This window comes from Mycothermus thermophilus (genome assembly GCF_041956435.1).
Source record: "Mycothermus thermophilus strain CBS 625.91 unplaced genomic scaffold VTJ04scaffold_7, whole genome shotgun sequence".
In the NCBI taxonomy this organism is placed as follows: Eukaryota; Fungi; Ascomycota; class Sordariomycetes; order Sordariales; family Chaetomiaceae; genus Mycothermus; species Mycothermus thermophilus.
The window spans coordinates 741,391-760,833 of NW_027191433.1; the positions used below are offsets into that span (position 1 = coordinate 741,391).

Consider the following 19,443-nt stretch of genomic DNA (forward strand, 5'->3'; position numbering starts at 1 on the left):
AGAAGGTCTAGATGACGCGCGACCTCACTATCCCCACGAAACCTTCCCTTCCTGGCTATCATCGGCTGCTGACGCCATGCATTTGTGGGGAAATGCGTAAGGTACTAGCCCACAGGTACCCTATCTGAGTTTGGCCCCTTCCCTTCGTCAAAGGACTTGGTTCCCTGTCTCACCGTTGTGGCAATGCTCCTTATGTTAGCTGTCTGGGCTGACGGTCGATGAAGGGCATCAAACATGACGCGCAATTCCATGGATCATGTATCTCGACAAATGACCCCTTCATACACCCGCCTCTGCCATTACCTACTTCATACGGTACAATATGCAGATAGGTATTTGCTAAGATCTTAAGGTCCACAATGTCATCCAGCTGTGAGTCTGGCCCAGAACAGCTCCGTCATCCCATGCTGGCATGAGGCTAGTTCACTTCGCCTAGAGAGCCAGGGGCAACCCTCCATGCTCAGACGTCCTTTGAGTCGCCACCCGAGTTCCCGTGTAACCTGAGTGATAGCGGACCATCTCCCTCCCATGCGGTAATTTCCTGGTCTGACCCCGGTGATCGGTCCTCCTGCGGCTCAAGTTATTTCATACTTCAGTGAGGTGTCTTGGGGTCACTTTTTCCAACCTGATGGGAGTTCGTTGTGTAATTTAGGGACGCAGGATGGCAAAGGCAACCCCCAGATAGTCCAGCTCAACACACGGTGCCTCTTCGCTTGTGTATGAATAGAATGGGATCGGATAAACCCGGGATGGCCAAACTGTGCGACCGAAAGATTGCTATGATGTCTATGTTCTTCCCCATGTGCTTGATGGAGAAGTCATGCCATCTAAAGGCTATTAAACAATGTAACTGATCCGACCCCCTGCTCCTTCATAACGCCTCCTTGCAGCACAGAGTTGCAAAGTCATGTTCCCATCCCAGACGCCATCCCCCAATGTCCGATCTCCATTCATAGCCACTCCCTCTCTCCTTTCTCAACAGCCAACGACTGGCCGAGCCTCGTCGTTGCCTTGACATCGCGCCAAACATCCCCGTGTTTCCCCAGTCAAGTTGGGAAGCACATCACTCTTCACCTGCCCGGTATCGACCTGAGCCATCCCTGAACTCTCTGTATCCGTTGCATTCGCTACCTCAAATCGTCGTGGGTTGCGTGTAGTACGAGCTGCCCTGGTAGGACGCCCAAGTGTGTTCATGAAGATACGGGGGCGAGTGTTGTTGGGTGCTGCTTCCAGGATAGCTGTGAGCAGATGAAGACCCTAGCCATGGGAGCGACTTGTCAGTAAAGAGTATCTCGGACCGTGGTTAGTTAGCAACCATGGTCGTGGGAGTGTCAACTTGCCTCCTTCGAGCCCTCGGTACTCCGATTTTACAGATCCAAGCGCTGGCGCCGGCGCAGAACCCATGACCGTCTCCTGGTCGATGGGAGGCAAGCTTGAGTGCGCATATCCGTGCGTGAAATCGTCGCCTTGAACAGATGCCCCCGGGCTCGACGTCACGGAGTGTGCCGTGGCCGCGGAAGTAACTGGCACCACGTTGCTTGGCCACTGGCTGTAAATATTCGAGGCTGCGATGTACGGAGACCCGAAGCTTGGTTGGACGGCATAATCACCGCCAAACTCTCCCGGCGGGATCCCATCCGCGTCTGCGCCTGCGCCTGAGAATGTGTCAACCGAGGTGGTAAGCTCTCGAGTCTGGAGAAAAAAACCTCCTTTTTCCGTTTCCTGGGATAATTCGGACCTAGGAATGGGATGGTAAACGTACTCGGTAAGGGATACTCTCGGCCGGTCTGCAGATGGAATGCCCTTCTCAGTGCTTGGACTTCTTCTTCCAGCACCCTATTCCTCCTCAACAGGGCCTCCGTCATATCGACCTGGTTGAGTCTCCTAAGCAACTCCACTTCCCGCTGTAGCCTCTCAATCAACTCCTTATTCCTGCGCCTGATGTTTTGCTGTGCTATCCGATCGTTTTCCCGTTTCTTATTCCGCTGCTCTTCTGAAAGGTTGCTAACTCGTCGCGCTCCTGTTTGTTTGTGATCGGGTTGTCAGCAAATCGCTCGCCGTGCCAGGCACCTCTTGAGAAGCGTCAGAGGCACTGTTGAGCCGCACCTTTCCCTTTGCTCTTGGATGGTTTGGGTTGCGATGACATCGTCAGTAGTATCGAGTAGGTGTCCGAGTATTGTTTCTCTCTTGACGCCCGTCTCTTTGTCTGATTCGTGTCCCGAAAGTTGGGCAGTGTTCCTGGAGAGCCTGACTGTCAACCAGCTTCCGGATTGGGGTTTAACAAGAGTCAACAAGATCAATGATGGCGGATGAATCAAATGGTCACTCCACTGATCGAGGTTTCCGCCATGGGGGGCTTCCCTCAGGCCATTAATGCCCTCAGATCTGCCGCCGGGTCAGACACGTTAACACAGTCGACACAGGGAGTTCCCATCCTCCGATACCCCCAAGACAGTGAGATGGACTATCTTACTTCGCCGTTTGCCATCCTTCTCAGTGTGCTGGGAACTCGGGCCGACATGATTCCGGTGCAAGAAGCGTTTCCCAATGGTGGGCGAGGAGGTGACATTTTATCCTAGTCCACCTAGACTCAAGGGCCATCCCGGTGTGGTCTTTACTAGGCGCGGCATTTGCAAGGCGGTTCCTCGGTAAGTCCCTCCACTATAGTGTCCACGCCGTGAAGCTTGACTCTCCGATGTCTCCTCACGCTCCAGGTGCGTAGCGACACATCATTATAGCACAGGGAGCTTGATACCTGGAAGTTGTTGATACAACATTCCACATGCTTCTGCGAAGCAGGATGACATGGTAGTGCAGAATATGTGGTATTTCTCCAGTGGTCTACCTGGGAGGAGAGATAGTCGAGGGTTGAGGAAGAATTTGCACAGTACAGCTCGATTTTTTGCCCCAGCTTGAATCCCCAAGGGAAATCAGGTGGCAACAAACCAGTGGGGTGAGGATCCGTAGGGTAAGGTCATGATGCTCAGATACCAGGTTGGAATGGGATATTTCAGATAAGACCAGGGAAATAGAAAGCCGAGGACTTGTCGGGTTGTTACTGACGACTGATACTCGTAGTCAGAGCTGAGAAAGAGGTATGTTAAAAAAAGAGACTGCTCGCTAATAACTTTGGCTGTGTGACTGGATATGATGAGAGTGTTTAGATATAGGAATGCATCCAAACATCTGCTTACCAGGTCAGCATGCTGTATTACTCGCCATCTTTATCCAAAATACGCCGGACATACTCGTAGAGCAAGCTAAGATCGGATAACCAGAGGAATTTCCGACAGCTACCGAGAATATCGGATGTGAAGGATGAGATGAGAGCTCTACAACACGGGGGCCCAGGAACACCTTGAAAGACGACACTTGCGAGACAGTACAGGAAATGGATTGGAGATGGGGTTAATAACACTGAAACACATACAGGCCAACCTGCAACCTCCAACGGTGCGCTGGGGTATCAGGTACCGCCACAGGTGGCACGAGGGAGGGGAGAACGTGCCTCTCGGTGACAAGTATGCAGGGTTGATCCAGCGGAACGTCATTCAGTGCTCACAGTGTCTCCGGAGTAGTGGAAACCGAGGCCCGATCCGCAACATCTATTCCTAGGCATTCGACAGGGAAATTAAGTCTAAACTTCGGACACACCGGATTCCTCTCGGGCACCGCATCCTGCTGCTCGGAAGCACCCGATATTCCAAGAGCCTCTCCGATGGGACGACGGCCTGTCGCGGTCACTGCTGACCGGTTCGCCATAGGGGCTTGTGTCTCTGCGGCACCGGTTCCTGAGCCGACAGGAAGACGGCCCTGCGCAAGAAACGCAAGGTACCAAACTCCAACACTAAGGGAATCAAGAGAGGGTGGTGCGGAAAATGTTGAGGCTTCCCCTTCAACCTCCCACATCCTTTTGATGGTGTGTTGCCAGCTTTATTGAGTGTAAACCCGCTACAGGGAAAGCGCACGACCATGACTGCGCCAGCACATCGAAGTTGCCATGCAGGGTTGGCGATGTGATGCCGACTATGTCATCCTGGGTACAAGGAGACTACAGGCAGTTTGGTCTGGTACCCCTGCGTGACGATGCGTGCCCATATTCCCTTCGACAGCGGCAGCACAAATCTCGAAAACCCAACGAGACACAACCCCCAAGGTGTACTTAAGATCCAGTCGTGTCGAGATAGATAAATATCTCTTGTGTCAAGAGACACACGATCCGGTTGCCGATCGGCCTTGAACCGGATCTTCGCGATGAGTTGACACCAGAGTTAGCTTTCCATCATCTGCCCAACACAACACCTCGGCGCATAGAATTTTTGAAACGCAGGGGTGTAGAACTAGAAGCTGAAGACATACCAACAGGGTTAGGTTTGTTCCACGATGCGGCGAGCCATTTGAGTAACCATATTCCATCCCCGATCACTCAAGGCAGCCCAGGGACCCAGGGAGTTATGGCGAGAAAACGCATCCTCTCAGAACCCTCTTGGAATGTCACGGGGCAGATAGTGTGCAGGCATCCATGACACCAGGTTATGGGTGAAAACCGGCCAATCAACAACCGCCTCAGTCGGACTCGACGTCAAACGAGCCCGCGGCCTCAACCAGCGCCTCCAAGCTGCCAACTTGTGTAGGCCCGCTGGCTCCCTCGGGAGGAAGTGCCCAGGAGGGCAGGGGGCTGACGTAGCTCCAGGCGCCACCAGCATCCTCGTAGCGCAAGCTGTGAAGCCAGAGGGACAACTCATGATCCCCAGGGTCTGTATAAAGAGGCGTACCGCAGACCTCGCAGACCTCACCAGACATTTTTTCTGCCTTTTTCTTGTAGTATTCGTCGACCATAGCGTCGTGGTAGGCGACTGCCTCAGCCACCTGGTCCTTTCCTATGCGGGACAGGCGGCTGATGACGTCCTCGTCGGTGTTTAGCGTTCCATCGGCATCGTTGTAGCCCAGGTCAAACCCCCATACGCGCTGGTTGGCGTAGATGGGGTCATTCTGGATTGGGTGACCCAAGAATTGCAGATGGACTCTGATCTGATGAGTCCTGCCTGTTACAGGCAAGCATCGAACAATAGAGTATCCTTTACCCACAGTATTATTCAACTGTGACTGGCTGACCTCATTATTTCCGTTGGTGGTGAGCGGGGTGTTGCTGGGGGAATCCCCACCGTGTTGGACATCTGAGGCCGCTTCGGGCGGGTAATAGGCGAGTCGTTTGAACACGGTACGGGCAGGCTTTCCGGTGGCTCGGACTCGGTTTAGGCCAAGCTTGGGCGAGATTTGGAGGATGGGTTGGTCACAGACGACTTCTCCGTCGGGGAACCTGCCGACAACACGGGCGATATACTCCTTGCGAACACTGCGTTGGAATATTTGAACGCCCAGTCGCTCTGCGGCCTTGGTATGCTTGGCAATGAACATGATGCCGCTCGTGAGACGGTCCAGGCGGTTGCACGGGCGCGGGGAGAAACCCGGGCCACGTTCCGCCTTCATGATCTCCACCACGGAATTATAATGATAGCGGCCAGCGGGGTGGACAGGCACTCCCGAGGGCTTGTTGATGACCACCATGTCCTCGTCCTCATGGATGACGGTAATAGGTTCTGCCGTGACGGGGGGTTCGTGTCGATGGGTGGTGTGGGAGATAAGGTCGCCGTTCTTCAAAACGTAGTGAGGCCCAACCTTCTTGCCGTTGACAGAGACTTGGCCGGACTCCATGGCCTCGCGGTAGTATTCGACGGGGCGATCACGGAACTCGCACTGAAAGATGTCGATAAGTTCTCGGCCTCGCCATCGCTCCTTGCACCAGGTGTTGTAGGTGTAGAAGTATGGGGCGACGCGGCGAAGCCCATCCTTGAAATAGTAGCGTTGTGCCTCGGGGGTCAGTCCAGGCACAACGGTCGGTGGTGACTTTTCTGTGTTGGCTGGGCTGTGGCGATCAGAAGGTTCGGCCGATGTGCCGGCGAGGACGGCGAGACGGCCGAGGGGAACAGTCATTTCCCGGCACAGCGACGAGAGTGCCGGTAGGAACCTGGATATCGCCAGCTCTGTAAGTGGGAGGAATGTTGACCTGGAGGGTGTGGAATGGGGTTCGTTGCCTGTCCTCAAAGTCTTGGATATCTGGAGAGTGTTGTTTCCTTCGTTCGAGGGACAAGGAAAATGAGAGCGGTCTGTTGCGGCAGAATCATCCCCCACGTGGAGAGTCAGCGATCAGGTCCACAGCCAAATGCCCCGCATTTCCAGGAACGGCAAGCGATTGCCAAGAGGTTATCAGCAAGCAGCTTTCCCGGGCGAAGTATGTACTACTGCATTTGATCTTTCACAGCCAACACCAAACTCTGTGCTTTCAGGTCTGTTTGTATGTACCTAGGTACCAAGGTACTGTTGAAAGCAGGCCCCGACTATGTGATGAGACTCAAGTACTGAACTGGGAATTGGAATGCTTCTCCACACACCCAAGCATCATTATCGCCAAGCCTCAGCCCGCTTTCCATCTGCCGTGCCGTGAGATCAGGACGTCCAGGGGCAGGTGAGGTGGAGCTTGCGCCAAGGATGCCCGGCGCTATCCTCCCCAAAGCCTCGGCATCGGCTTCTCCCAGCCACTCATTCGATGCTCGGTGAGGTAAGGTAGGTTCAGAAAACGCCATTTCAAGGACATCACCTCTCTCTTGTCCCAAGAGTGACTCGGGAGGGGTTTGACTCTTTCTTGTCATTGCACCCACCACGACGGAGCTTCACGTCTTCTGTCGTCGTGCACACAACCATCATGGCGCACCTCAAGGAACTCAAGCAGCGAACTCGGGCAGACTACCCATATATTCGCGAATATCGCACCCGATGGTAAGCGACTCTGCTGTCCACCTCATACAAGGCCACTTTCTCATCAGCACCGCGTTGTTCACTAGGGCCGACAATGACATGTACAACCATATGAACAACTCCATCTACAACTTTCTGTACGATTCGGTCATCAACACCTATCTCATTGAGGAGTGTGGCCTCCGGCCTGCATCATCGCCACAGTACGGCATGGTTGTTCACTCTCACAATGACTACTTTTCATCCATCTCTTTCCCGGCCTGCGCTGAGTTGGCCCTACGCGTAAATAAAATTGGCCAATCTAGCGTCACTTACGAGATCGCCTTGTTCGAGAAAGGTCAACCAACTGTCAAGTCTGTGGGGGAGTTTGTCCAGGTGTTTGTCGATCGTGACACAGGAAGGCCAAATCCAAAGGGAATGTCTGATGAGATGAGGAGAGGTCTTGAGCGCCTACTTGTACCTCTCCGTCCGAGCAAGATCTGACTGGACATGCACCTTTGTACATCAAGGCCCAGGTGTTGATGTATTTTGATACTAGCATCCCAGTTCATTGGGGAAGAATAGAAAAGCAGTGTTTTAATTATTTTATCTTTCTGAGCCCATCGCGAGGCATAGAAAGTGACCATTGGCAACAGTACAATATAAGACTTGCTACTATGTCTCGTAGCGTATCACTGTCAGGTACGCAGAGACTGATTGGTAGATTCACCTGCGAAGTGGGGTCGAGACTGGACGGGTAAAAGAAACCCGCCCGACCTCCATGTCCTTGAGAATTCCTCCTTCCTCAAGGTTCAGTCTTCTCAATCCACAGAGGATAGAATCCAACACAGTGGTCACCCTTATCCTAAAGACTCTGATCATCTCCCCTGACAACGCCCTATTCCTTAACAGATTCTGAACCTTCCCCTTAATGTCAACCGAGATGCTATCAAGTTATAGTCGAACCGCCAGCGAATGTGGCGTACGGTATAGTCATGAGCCTCAAAGAGCGGCTCTTCACCCCAGTGATGGCTCTCCTGGGTAAAGATCTCGTTATTTAAGAGACTTGTCCTCTTTACTCTCTAAATTAGGAATAACTCCTGAACGGCCTGAGTCTACTTCTGAGTTGCGTTTAGAAGCCGCTGCCTTAACTACCTTAGCTGGTGACCTTTTGGTGGCTGTGAGGGCCTGAATCCGGCAACTTGAACTTCTCCAGGATGCCCAACGATAAATAGAAGACCTGGAGAAACGATTAGGGCTCTCCGTTAAAAGACCCTCGAAACAGCTGCAAGTCTTCTCGGACTCGAGCAACTCTAAAGACAGCTATCGGCATCGTACGGTTATTAAGCCTAAAAACCTTATAGTATTTAGCGACGAGATATCAATTCAGCAGTAAAAAGAATAGCTTGAGGACCTGGACCGAGCATTTAAAGGTGACTCTTAAGAAATTTGTAACCGACCAGAATCGGATTCTGTTCGCTTTTAACAACATGGAGAAACGGTAGCGAATACGATGGGTTAGTTATATTAAGAATATATTGCCTGAATAATAATGTACTGCCGAAACGAAGCGGCCCTATTTTAAAGAATAGACTAAGCAGTGATACTGTAATTTTACTGACGAAAAATGTAACTGGGCTAAACGGCTCAACAATGCCCGACAACGCTTTAGTCAATCGCCTCTCGAATTCCATTAGTACTTAGAATCCTTCGAAGTTACTACCCTCCGCTCCCTAAGGAATAACAAGCTTTTTAATTCTACACTAAACTTTCCCCTAAATTGATTAACTATATCGATACTTACTTGCCTATAAAGCCTATAAAGCGTGAAGAGATGGTCAGTTTTGCTAACTAATTCTAGCATTTTATACGGAGAGGGAAGTACTGGAATCGAATATTAGGAGTAAGGACTTTATAGTATATATTAGCGGTAAGTATATCGTTATTAAATCAAAATACGACCTGGGGTTGAGGTTCTAGATCTTCCGGATGTAAATACTTCGGCTATTCTTCCAGTTAGCCCGTAAATTAACAACGAAACTATAGCGAATTAGGATCGAAGTAGAAAACTCTTTACGATTACACTAAGAAAAAGGGCTTTATATAAGGATCTTACTTTAACTATAGCAATACTTAATACTTCTAGTACAACTACCCTAAGGAGTTGTATACTAAGGCACCCTACTCAATTAACTAGTAAAAGGGTTACGATACTTCCACAAAATACTTAGGAAACGCTAAGTAACCGCGGATCTACCCTATACCGCGGAAGTCTTTACAACTAGGGCTATTATAGCAGAAAGACTCCATACCCCAGCTTTCCTTCTATTAAAGTATAATATCCTTATTGATATGATTTTAGATTATTATTTCTCCTACTCCGCCATGCCCTTGGTCAGGGCTCGTCGGTCCTTCTTCGGCTAGTATACAGGAAAACCGTGCTCGTAGGCCGGGTGAAAAACCTGTAACCCTCCTTTAGAACCACAGATATAGGAATCCAAAAAGCTACAAATGAAAAGGAAAAGAGTGGCTAGGCCAGTGCCGGCCTGGGGGCCCTCAGTGGCCCCCTGGCCAGTGCTAGCCCGGATCCTCCCCTAAGCCTAGGTCCAGCCTTACGGCTAGCCTATACTCTGGGAGCCTCCCCGACTGTAGAAGCTAGTTCACCACCCCCCTTTGGAAGCCTCTGGGCTCTGGCGCCCCTACCACGCAGAACGTAGTAGAGATCCAGGCGGGTCCGAATCGCCCGAGGGTCCCAGGGTCTAGGCCTTGGGGGGTACTGGCACCAAACCACCAAATACTCCACGGTTTCCTCGCCCTGCCTATAGGCACAGTAGGGAGTATTAACCCCCGGGACTTTGGCCCTAAAAAGGAAGCCCCTAAGGCCTACTACCCCTGCCCTCGCCTGGGTGAGTAGGGAGCTTTGTGCCTTGGTTAGGCCTTGGTGGCGAGCCAGGGCCCTGTCAGTAAATAGGAAATCAGGGGGGTCCCAGTCAGCCGGCCTCCCGGGTCGCCTACCCTGTGCCTGAATCCTCTGTTTCCACCGCTCCTCCCAGGCCTCCCGTAGCGCCTCCTCCGTCGGCCTGCCCCTAGTTCATCGGGCCACCTCCAGAGCCCTTTTCTCGACCTCCGTAGGCTCCTGTGGTCCCTGGGCCCTTTGGGCGCCCCTCCTACCTCTGGGCTTCCTGAACCTCCTGTAGAGTCTAGTATAGGCGTTAGCTATAATCTCTACAGGCTTCTTGCCCCCTGGTAGGTCTGGCTGTTGGATTCGCTTCTCAAAGTCCGCGAGTCGCTTGTTGAGGTAGAGGTCTAAGGGGGGGACCCAGGCCTCGGTTTCTAAGGTGTAGGTGGGTATAGCCCTATAGGCCCCTGTGACCACGCGCAGATTGCGGTTTTGGGCCCTGCTTAAGCTCTGGGAGATGCCCTGTGGCCTGCCTCCTGGGGGGGTAGGTGCGTGGAAGCTGGAGGCGCCGTAGGCGGTGGCACTACGTATGCACTTGGTATACACCTCCCGGGCCCGGATTAGGCCCGGACCCCAGGTCTTCGCTGCAATCCTGGTTAGGGCAAATTCTTGGGTTTTTGGCATCCTTTCTATAGCCTGCTTATAGGCTGCCTAGGAGAGCCTCCAGTCTAGCCAGACTCCTAGGAATCTAGCTGACTAGGTAGGCTGTATAGGGCTAACCCTATCGCCCTAGGGCCGGGCGAGGTTGACTGGTGTGGTCTACTATTTTCGGCCCCTGTTGAAGTGGATTAGCTCGCTCTTCTCCGCTGCAAAGGCCATTCCCCAGGTCTTTGCCTACTATAGGTAGGTATTCTATACCCTCTCTAGCTACTAGGTATTAACTTCAGGGGTTTCCCTAAAAGCTAGAAGGTTGGTATTATCTATGAACCCCACTATACTTAGGTGCGGGTACCTCTCTTTTAGTACCCTGTATAGGGTGCTAATACAGAGGAGGAATAGTACTAGGGATAGTAGGAAGCCCTAGGGGACCCTAGCCTTTACTAGTATAGGCTCTATAGCTTTCCCGTCGAAGTAGAGGATTGCTAAGCGGTCGGCTAGCCAGGCATGTACCTAAAGAACTAGCTACCTTAGGTAGCCTAGGTCCCTAAGGGTGGCCAGAAGCCTGGTGTAGTTCACTATATCGAAGGCTCCTGAAATATCTAGTTGTAGGAGAGAGGCAGATGCCCGCTACCTCTAGGCCTCCTAGACTTGGGCTACTACTAGTCGTACAGCTAGTTCCGTAGACCTGTAGGCCCTATTGCCCATCTACTCGTTAGGCAGTAGGTTGTTCGCCTCAGCTACCTCGGTTACCCTCTTTACTACTATAGCCTCTATTACCTTTCCGATAGTAAGTAATAGGGCTATAGGTCTATAGCCTACAGGGGTCCGGTACATAGCTAGGGGCTTGCCGGGCTTCTAGAGCACTACGGTCTTAGCTACTTTGAACCTTAGGGGGAACCACCCTAGCTGTAGGCACCTAGTGGCCAGGACTACTAGAACACGGGCTAGTGGCCGGCCGTATGCTTTAAATAGCCCTGTAGGTAGTAGGTCGGCCCCTGGGGCCTTCTAGGGGGTAGTTTCCTTTAAAGCTTTATATATATCCTTAGGGGTAACCTGCTCCCTAATCTCGAAGCCGCTGGGCCATTCGTAGGCCAGGTCGGGGTCCTAAATGCCTAAGAGGTCGGCTAGTAGGTCGGGGAAGAAGCGGCTAACTAGGGCCCGGGCCTTAGTATCAAAGGCCGTTAAATTAGGGCCCCCGTAGGGGTCCTAGAGGGCGGGAAGCTTCGGGGGGTCTACTAGGGCGAAGCTCTTTAGTCGGGCCCAGCGCTTAAGCTTCCAAAGGAGTTCCTAGTTATCCTGGGCCTCCCGGAGGGTTACCCTCTCTTTAGCTGTTTTAGAAGCTCGAATAGCCCTGGAGAGCGCCTTAGTTGCCCTATTAAGTTCTATATAGGCCTTAGGGGTCAGGACTACCTTATAGGCCCTCTCGGCCTCCCTAGCTTACCGGTATAGGTCCCGGATCTCTAGGGACTACTATAGAGCCTGGAAGCCGTAGTTTAGCTTCCTTTTAGGCATAGTTTATTCTATAATCGCCTATAGTTCAGCCACTAGTTAGTTGAACGCTTCCTCTAGGCCCCGGGGGGTGCTAGCTTGCCTAGCAAGTTCCTCTATTTCCAGGCCTATTTTCAGGGGTAAGCTTTTAACTTCGGCCTTTACCCTCTTCTTATCTATTATACCCTAGGACTACCCGGGTAGTTGGCTGGCCTGGCTTTCCTATAGCCGGCCTAGTAAGACCTCTAGGACCTGGGGGTAGTGGTCTGAGCGCCCCCGGGTTCCAACGCCGCAGTAGGAGTCCTTTAGTCCTGTAGAGGCCTAGATATAGTCGATGGTTAATGGCCGGGCCTGTCTCCTACCCTGGGGTACCCAGGTGGCGGCCCTATAGGGCGTTCGGAGCTCTAGGTCCTATTTTACAGCTAGGTTAAGCAGGTCCTCGGCTTCCCGGTCCAGGCGGTTATAGAGGTCCTAGTAGGGGTGGTGAAGGTTGAAATCCCCTACTAGGACTACTAGTGTATTAGGGATCAGCAGGCTTAGCAGCTGGCCTAGGGTTTCCTTAGTGGCTAGGGGGTTATAGACTAACCAGACTTCTAGGCCCTGGGCTGCCCGCACCCAGCACTACAGGTCCTCTACGCCGTAGTCTTATTGGCTAACCTCGTAGCGTTTAGTTATATACAGGGCTGCCCTAGCGCCCGGCTTGTGGATTAGGTAGAACCGGGATCTTCTAGGTGGACTTAGTAAATAGGTTGATCCAGGGCTTTTAAATGGCTAGGAGGTTGAATCGCGTTTCTTCTAGTAGGGTCTCTAGGGTTTCCTTGTTACCCTAGGTGTTCTATAACAGGATGGTTACTGCTATAGCCCTATAGGGTAGTCGAAGGGTAGGGGTTCGGCTAGGTTGGCTACGGGGTGCCCTGCTAATTGGGTGGCTGGCTAGGTAGCTGGCTAGTAGGCTGACTAGCCGGCTAGTCGGCTGGTTGGTTAACCGGCTGGTTGGTAGGCTGATTTACTTTAAAAACTATACTATGGGTTTGACTTAAACCTGTGAACCCCAGGTCGATATACAGTTGTGAGGGGCTCCGCGCCGCTACCGCTACGCTACTGGGCCTTCCTCGAGATCGTTTTAATAGTCGGGTTGTTTTAGGGCTATGTAGCTTAGTCTCGTTACTAGCGGCAGTGGTTAGAGCCTAGGTTCGGGCCTAGGGCTAGAGGTTAGGCCCTGCGGCCCCTAATTGCGTAAAGGTCCTCGGCCGGAAGGTATAGGCCTCCCTAGCCTTCGCCTTAGCTTCGGCCCGGGCTGGGCATACCTTATCCCTAGCTGAGTGCTTACCCCTACAGGCTGGGCATTGGGGGGGCCGGAGTCCTCTATAGGTAGGGTAGTTGGCCTCGCCCTCTTTGCCCCCCTAGCCGTGGGCCCTAGTGCCATAGTATAGGTAGAGGGCCTCCTTACAGCAGTGTCGTTGGATATACCCCTATTTCCAGCACTTAGAGTACTAGGTTAGGTCTAGGGTAGCCCAGTAGGGCTCGCAGTTGTATAGCTAAGCCCTCTAGAGTAGCCCCTCTTCATAGGCCTTAGTAGCCTCGGCTAGGTCAGCTAGGGCCACGAGTACTATAGCCCTAGTATAGCCTTTGGCTACTGGAAGCTGTATTTTAACCCTATTAACGCTTCGGAAGTTTAGTTCCTATTGGAATTCGGCCTCTGTAACGCCTTCTAGGTCCCTACAGTGCATCCCCTTTACAAGGATAGCGAAAGTCCCTTGCGGGCCTACGGGCCGAACGCCCCTTAGAGCTATTTCTCCCGGTTAGCTGAGAACTACTATTTAGTAGCTGGGTCCCTAAATGTAAGGATTATATCCCTACTAGGGAGCTTTCTAGCTGCTAGGGCTGCAGCTTCCTTACCGGTGGCCTAGTTAACGGCCTGAACTACCTAGGCCGGGGTCCTTATGGCTAGGTCGGCTAGTATTTCCGCCCCGCGGATAGTAAGTTCACGGGCTGCGCGGGGGGGATCACCTTCTAGGGGGCTAGGGGCTTCACCGGGGGGCCTCCAGTTACTACGTCGGCCCAGGATATTATAGGGGGTTTTTAGCGGTTAGCCTCTCCTATAGCCTTTTTAACTTCCTCGGCTATAAGTCTCTGCAGGCCCTCCTCGGGCAGGTTGGTCCGGTATAGGGTAGGGCCCTCGGGGGCCTTACCTATAGCCCTGTAGGCCTCTCTCATTTTATTAGCGATACTTCTACCCGTGCCCTAGAGTACGGCTAGCACCAGGGCTAGCAGGCTATTCCAGAGGTCCTGGATTTCGCCCGGGGTGGGAGGGGGGGTCTTCTGGGGCTTCGGGGCCTGGGGTTGGGCCGCCTAGGTTGGCTAAGGTAGCTGTAGGGGGGGGTCGGCTCGGGATGCCACCTCCCCTCGAGCCGACGGGGGAGGGGTGTTGACCTTTATCGTCTCGATGGCCGTAGGCGACGCCGCCAGGGTTGCGTGCAGGGTCATATGTGAGGTCACGTGCGCGGGGTGGCCCGTACGTAAGGGGGAACCGTCTGACCGCCAGTCGGCCACACTCGAGTTTCCCCAACTTTCCACCGCTTCCTACGCCCCCGCTGTAGGTTGCGCGCAGTTGGGGTTGGTATAGCTGGTTAGGGCTTTTCGAGAGCTTTCGAATGGTGGTGGTTTTGCGTGTTTTGGCTGCGTAGCGGCTGAGATGCAAGAAAAGAGAAGAAGAGAATTTTTTTTTAACTAATTGTTGCTTTTATACTATGGATAGCTTCTAAAGTAGTCTGAAGGCTTCTTTTTAAGGGGTGGTTATTCTAAGTGCTTGGTTGCAGAGGGTAATAAGTGGAATTAAGTAGAGTCCGGAGGCGGTATAGTAGCCTTTTATTCCGGCCTGTAGGTCCTAAATCGCAGCAAAATACTTCAACCTTTAACCAAGCCATTTCGAAGATTAAATACGAGGGATCAAGGCTTGTAAGGAAAATACTATCCCTCACGGGGAAGTGGGACAGTCTAGGATTCGCGACACACCAAAATTATAGTAAAAAGTTAACGACAATAGCATTAGAGAAGTAGCCTAAATTCTAGCATTACAACGATAAAAACTATATCATCAAACTCGTAAAACCCCGTAGAAAACGATCTAGTAATGCCGGAAACCCCCAAGCCCTCCTCAGTTCCCCAGGTTCGTTACAGTACTCGGACCTACTAAAAATAGTGGGTATAAGGCGTCAGGTCGGCAATGGCGGCTCGGATTTGTTCGTGAGGTCGATATTCGTAATTACGGTGTCGAGAAACGGCGTTTTCGAGGTTGTATTGCTATCAAATCGTTGAAAAGTTGTTGTCTGGAGAAAGATTTCAAGAATTCCTGTTGTTGTCGAAGATGTTTATTTTAGTGTTATTTTAAAAGGTTTTCAGAACGGTTTAGCGTTGGCCAGGACTGGAATGGCCGGGTGTCCCGGTTCCTAGGTTGTCCCGCTTCCCCGTGAGAGATAGTGAATAAAAATATTAAGATTTAGGTGAATTGTAGTGGTTGGAAAAAGGGGTGGCTGGTTTCAGGGTGGGTCTTACAAGGTGTTCGGAAAGTAGACGAAGAACTGAGGCCTAATCAAAGCAAGCCCTCCAGGCTTCTATCTATCAAGTGTTTTGTATTTAAGGTTCTTCCTAACAACTACCAGGTTTAAGTACGTATGCCTGTTATTTCAATAGTCTATCTTAGGACCTAGTATAGAGTGTAAATTAGCGGATTAAAAAAAAGGTAGCGGGGGTTTGGAAGACCCTTGCTAATATCGGAACTAGCTTAGTAACTCTTTTATTAAAGTAAAGGACTGCTTTTCGATTTATAACTAGACTATTACCTATGTAGCTAATTCCCTTGGATACCAATACTTCTTTAGGCTATTAACTGGCCTAATATAATTAACTATATCAGACGCCCCGTACATATCTAGTCAAAGTAGAGAAATGTAAACCTTCTGCGTCTAAGCTCTTTAGATTTAACTACTACTATGACCCACGGGGTCTTGGCCCAAACTGGGAGTTCGCCCACCCCACCGCAATTTCGGCTCAACATCACCAAAAACCGGGGTGCCTAAGAGCATCTTGTTGAAACTACGGATTTAAAGCTATTCAGAGGCCTAGATTAAACATTACAATTACAGTGGATAGCGGTAAGGCAGTAGAATCAATCAATTAAATAGATCAGTGGCTACAGGCATCTCCTTCCACACCATTTTCGCAAAGCCAACCACCCCACGCAGAGCCAACCGACGCTCCTTATCAGCACGCTCTTTCTCCTCTTTCGCCGCCCGTTCCTGTTTCTAACGGCGGGCTTCCTCGATCATTAGAGCCCGTGCCTCCCCAAAGTACTTCCTTGCAATTTTCTTCTTAACTGCCTTCTGTTTATCAACTAGTTGTTGATTGAGGGTTGTAAGGATGATATTATTTGCACGGAGGGAGAAGCAGGTATTGCGTAGTTAGGAGACCTTGGGCTTGAGCGGGCTTCTACATACCTCGAGCAGCATATTAACTATTCGATCAATACGGCGTATAGTATCGGGTTCGGTTGTAGTAAATTCAACGCGGTACCCGGTTAAATCTGTAATACTAACGGTAGTGGGCGGGGTCTGTGGACGGAGCGGGGCGATGATTTTTTCAGGATTGAATGGAACAAGGCCAGCGCCTCGCCACGCCGACGGGATATTCTTCCTCAGCGCTTTCTGCCTCGCAAGAGTATAGAATTAAAGGAACTCGGGGTTGGTAATCCGTTCGGCGCCGAGGTAGGAGTTGTTGTTGATCTGCTTCTTGTATTTAGTCGCCAGTGGACCGAAACAAGCGACGTCGAAAGGCTGGAGCGCGTATGTGCGTATGGAGGGAGGCAAAGAGCCACAATATTATAGGCGACACAGTACTCTACGAAATCGGGAGAAACATGGCTGTTATAGCCATCAAGGATCAAGATACGGTATTAAGAAAGCTATTGGGGCGCAGTATAGTAGTCAAAGTGCTTAATCCACTCCATCGCGATCTTATTATCGGTCCAACCGTTATCCGAGGCTCGAATAACGGTTTCTGGATCAACAGGGCCGCCGTCGGGAATCCAAGACTGTTGAACGTTCTTTCCCTCAAAGATAACGAAGGGTAGGAGGAGGTAACCACCTACTGAGATGTACTTAATAATGGAAACCCATTCGCGGTTACCCGGCTGGGCAACCTTCGGGGGAATACTCTTCCGCAGGACGATAACCCTCTACCCAATACCAATTCCCTTCATTACACCCTTCTCATCCATATTATAGATATCCTCGTCGGGAACGCCGTATTTAAGTCGGGTAGTCTGGAATAACTCGAACCATACTTTCGTAGTAGCGTAGTCGAGGGCATCCTTCCGGTTTTAATCCATCGCGTAAGCTCGTTAGCACTGTAAGTCGGGGTGGCGGGAGAGAAAACCGAGGTACCAGTTTTAGCCGAGAGGCTTCAGGTCTTTCTTCTTAATCAACAACTGGGTAGCGAGCCTGCGAATAACCTTAATTATCATCGGCCATCCCCAGGCATTAACCTAGTAACAGGCCTTCGCAATAGAGTCTTCTTCGGCAGGAGAGAGGCGTTGTTCGTAGGAATGGGCCATTTTCGGTGGCTTTCTACCCTTAAGTCGACCGCGGAGTTTTGAACGCGGGATGTTGAATTTGTAGGCGAGTTGATGGATTAAGATTGATAGATCTTTGAAACGGGCTTGCAATGCAAGCTATATACGGCGTTCTTTCTCTTCTTTATCGTCAGTCATCTTAAGGACCTTGAGGAGCACGAAGAAGATCGAAAGACATACCTGGAAATGCGTCGTCTTAGTAAAAAAAGTGGTTGTTGATGTACAGCTTGTTGTTCAGGAGGTGGCTTGTAAAAGAAGAAACAGTGTTGACGACATAACCTGGTCATATGGGGTGGGCGAACTCCCAGTCTGGGCTAAGAACCCGTGGGTCATAGTATTAGCATAACAGCGAGTTTAAGAGACTTATATACATAGTTTCCTATCTACTCATTAACTATATTATATTTAGCTTTTATTATTTTAGCTCCCCTTTTAGCTATTTCAACTTTGACTACTCTCTTAGTATTTATAAGGAAAATAATTAACTAGTAGCCGCTTAATATATAAAATATCTTAAGCTGATCCACTTCAACAGGGGCCGAAAACAGTGGACGACACCGGTCAACCTCGCCCGCCCCCAGGGCGATGGAGTCAGCCCTATACAGCCCACTCAGTCAGCTAGATTCCTAGGAGTCTGGCTAGACTGGAGGCTCTCCTAGGCAGCCTATAAGCAGGCTATAGAAAGGATGCCAAAAACCCAAGAATTTGCCCTAACCAGGATTGCAGCGAAGACCTGGGGTCCGGGCCTAATCCGGGCCCGGGAGGTGTATACCAAGTGCATACGGAGTGCCATCGCCTACGGCGCCTCAAGCTTCCACACACCTACTCCCCCAGGAGGCAGGCCACAGGGCATCTCCCAGAGCCTAAGCAGAGCCCAAAACCGCAATCTGCGCGTGGTTACAGGGGCCTATAGGGCTATACCCACCTACACCTTAGAAACCGAGGCCTGGGTCCCCCCCTTAGACCTCTACCTCAACAAGCGACTTGCGGACTTCGAGAAGCGAATCCAACAGCCAGACCTACCAGGGGGCAAGAAGCCTGCAGAGATCATAGCCAACGCCTGTGATAGGCTCTACAGGAGGTTCAGGAAGCCCAGAGGTAGGAGGGGCGCCCAAAGGGCCCAGGGACCACAGGAGCCTACGGAGGTCGAGAAAAGGGCTCTGGAGGTGGCCCGATGGACTAGGGGCAGGCCGACGGAGGAGGCGCTACGAGAGGCCTAGGAGGAGCGGTGGAAACAAAGGATTCAGGCACAGGGCAGGCGGCCTGGGAGGCCGGCCGACTGGGACCCCCCCGATTTCCTATTCACTGACAGGGCCCTGGCTCGCCACCAGGGCCTAACCAAGGCTCAAAGCTCCCTACTCACCCAGGCAAGGGCAGGGGTAGTAGGCCTTAGGGGCTTCCTTTTCAGGGCTAAAGCCCCGGGGGTCAACACCCCCCACTGCGCCTGTGGGCAGGGCGAGGAAACCGTGGAGCACTTGGTGGTTTGGTGCCAGTACCCCCCAAGGCCTAGACCCTGGGACCCTCGGGCGATTCGGACCCGCCTGGACCTCTACTACGTTCTGCGTGGCAGGGGCGCCAGAGCCCAGAGGCTTGCAAAGGGGGTGGTGAACTGGCTTCTACAGTCGGGGAGGCTCCCAGAGTATAGGCTAGCCGTAAGGCCGGACCTAGGCTTAGGGGAGGATCCGGGCTAGCACTGGCCAGGGGGCCACTGAGGGCCCCCAGGCCGGCACTGGCCTAGCCACTCTTTTCCTTTTCATTTGTAGCTTTTTGGATTCCTATATCTGTGGTTCTAAAGGAGAGTTACAGGTTTTTCACCCGGCCTACGAGCACGGTTTTCCTGTATACTAGCCGAAGAAGGACCGACGAGCCCTGACCAAGGGCATGGCGGAGTAGGAGAAATAAATAAATATAACCTACTTTAAGCCCTACCCTAGTATAAATTCTATCGGAGGAGACCCCGTCCAAACGTATA

At 51.7% G+C, this 19,443-nt stretch overlaps 6 protein-coding genes across 6 annotated transcripts; 2 read left to right on the forward strand and 4 right to left on the reverse strand.

The window, feature by feature from the left end:
* Positions 1-1,132: 1,132 nt before the first annotated feature.
* VTJ04DRAFT_9817 (uncharacterized protein) lies at positions 1,133-2,146 on the reverse strand (the record flags this gene model as incomplete). Its single annotated transcript, XM_069368405.1, has 4 exons — positions 1,133-1,291; positions 1,372-1,655; positions 1,763-2,020; positions 2,107-2,146. The coding sequence occupies 4 exons, from the start codon at positions 2,144-2,146 to the stop codon at positions 1,133-1,135; spliced, it is 741 nt and encodes a 246-aa protein (XP_069214552.1).
* A 1,885-nt stretch (positions 2,147-4,031) lies between these two features.
* On the reverse strand, positions 4,032-4,416 carry VTJ04DRAFT_9818 (uncharacterized protein; the record flags this gene model as incomplete). Its single annotated transcript, XM_069368406.1, has 2 exons — positions 4,032-4,247; positions 4,360-4,416. The coding sequence occupies 2 exons, from the start codon at positions 4,414-4,416 to the stop codon at positions 4,032-4,034; spliced, it is 273 nt and encodes a 90-aa protein (XP_069214553.1).
* A 150-nt stretch (positions 4,417-4,566) lies between these two features.
* VTJ04DRAFT_9819 (uncharacterized protein) lies at positions 4,567-5,994 on the reverse strand (the record flags this gene model as incomplete). Its single annotated transcript, XM_069368407.1, has 1 exon — positions 4,567-5,994. One exon carries the CDS (start codon positions 5,992-5,994, stop codon positions 4,567-4,569), a length of 1,428 nt encoding a protein of 475 aa, XP_069214554.1.
* Positions 5,995-6,763: 769 nt separating this feature from the next.
* VTJ04DRAFT_9820 (uncharacterized protein) lies at positions 6,764-7,299 on the forward strand (the record flags this gene model as incomplete). The annotated part of the gene is made up of 2 exons (XM_069368409.1): positions 6,764-6,837; positions 6,903-7,299. 2 exons carry the CDS (start codon positions 6,764-6,766, stop codon positions 7,297-7,299), a joined length of 471 nt encoding a protein of 156 aa, XP_069214555.1.
* Positions 7,300-9,962: 2,663 nt separating this feature from the next.
* On the reverse strand, positions 9,963-10,378 carry VTJ04DRAFT_9821 (uncharacterized protein; the record flags this gene model as incomplete). The annotated part of the gene is made up of 2 exons (XM_069368410.1): positions 9,963-9,995; positions 10,025-10,378. 2 exons carry the CDS (start codon positions 10,376-10,378, stop codon positions 9,963-9,965), a joined length of 387 nt encoding a protein of 128 aa, XP_069214556.1.
* Positions 10,379-18,157: 7,779 nt separating this feature from the next.
* VTJ04DRAFT_9822 (uncharacterized protein) lies at positions 18,158-18,691 on the forward strand (the record flags this gene model as incomplete). Its single annotated transcript, XM_069368411.1, has 1 exon — positions 18,158-18,691. The coding sequence occupies one exon, from the start codon at positions 18,158-18,160 to the stop codon at positions 18,689-18,691; it is 534 nt and encodes a 177-aa protein (XP_069214557.1).
* Between the last annotated feature and the right edge of the window lie 752 nt (positions 18,692-19,443).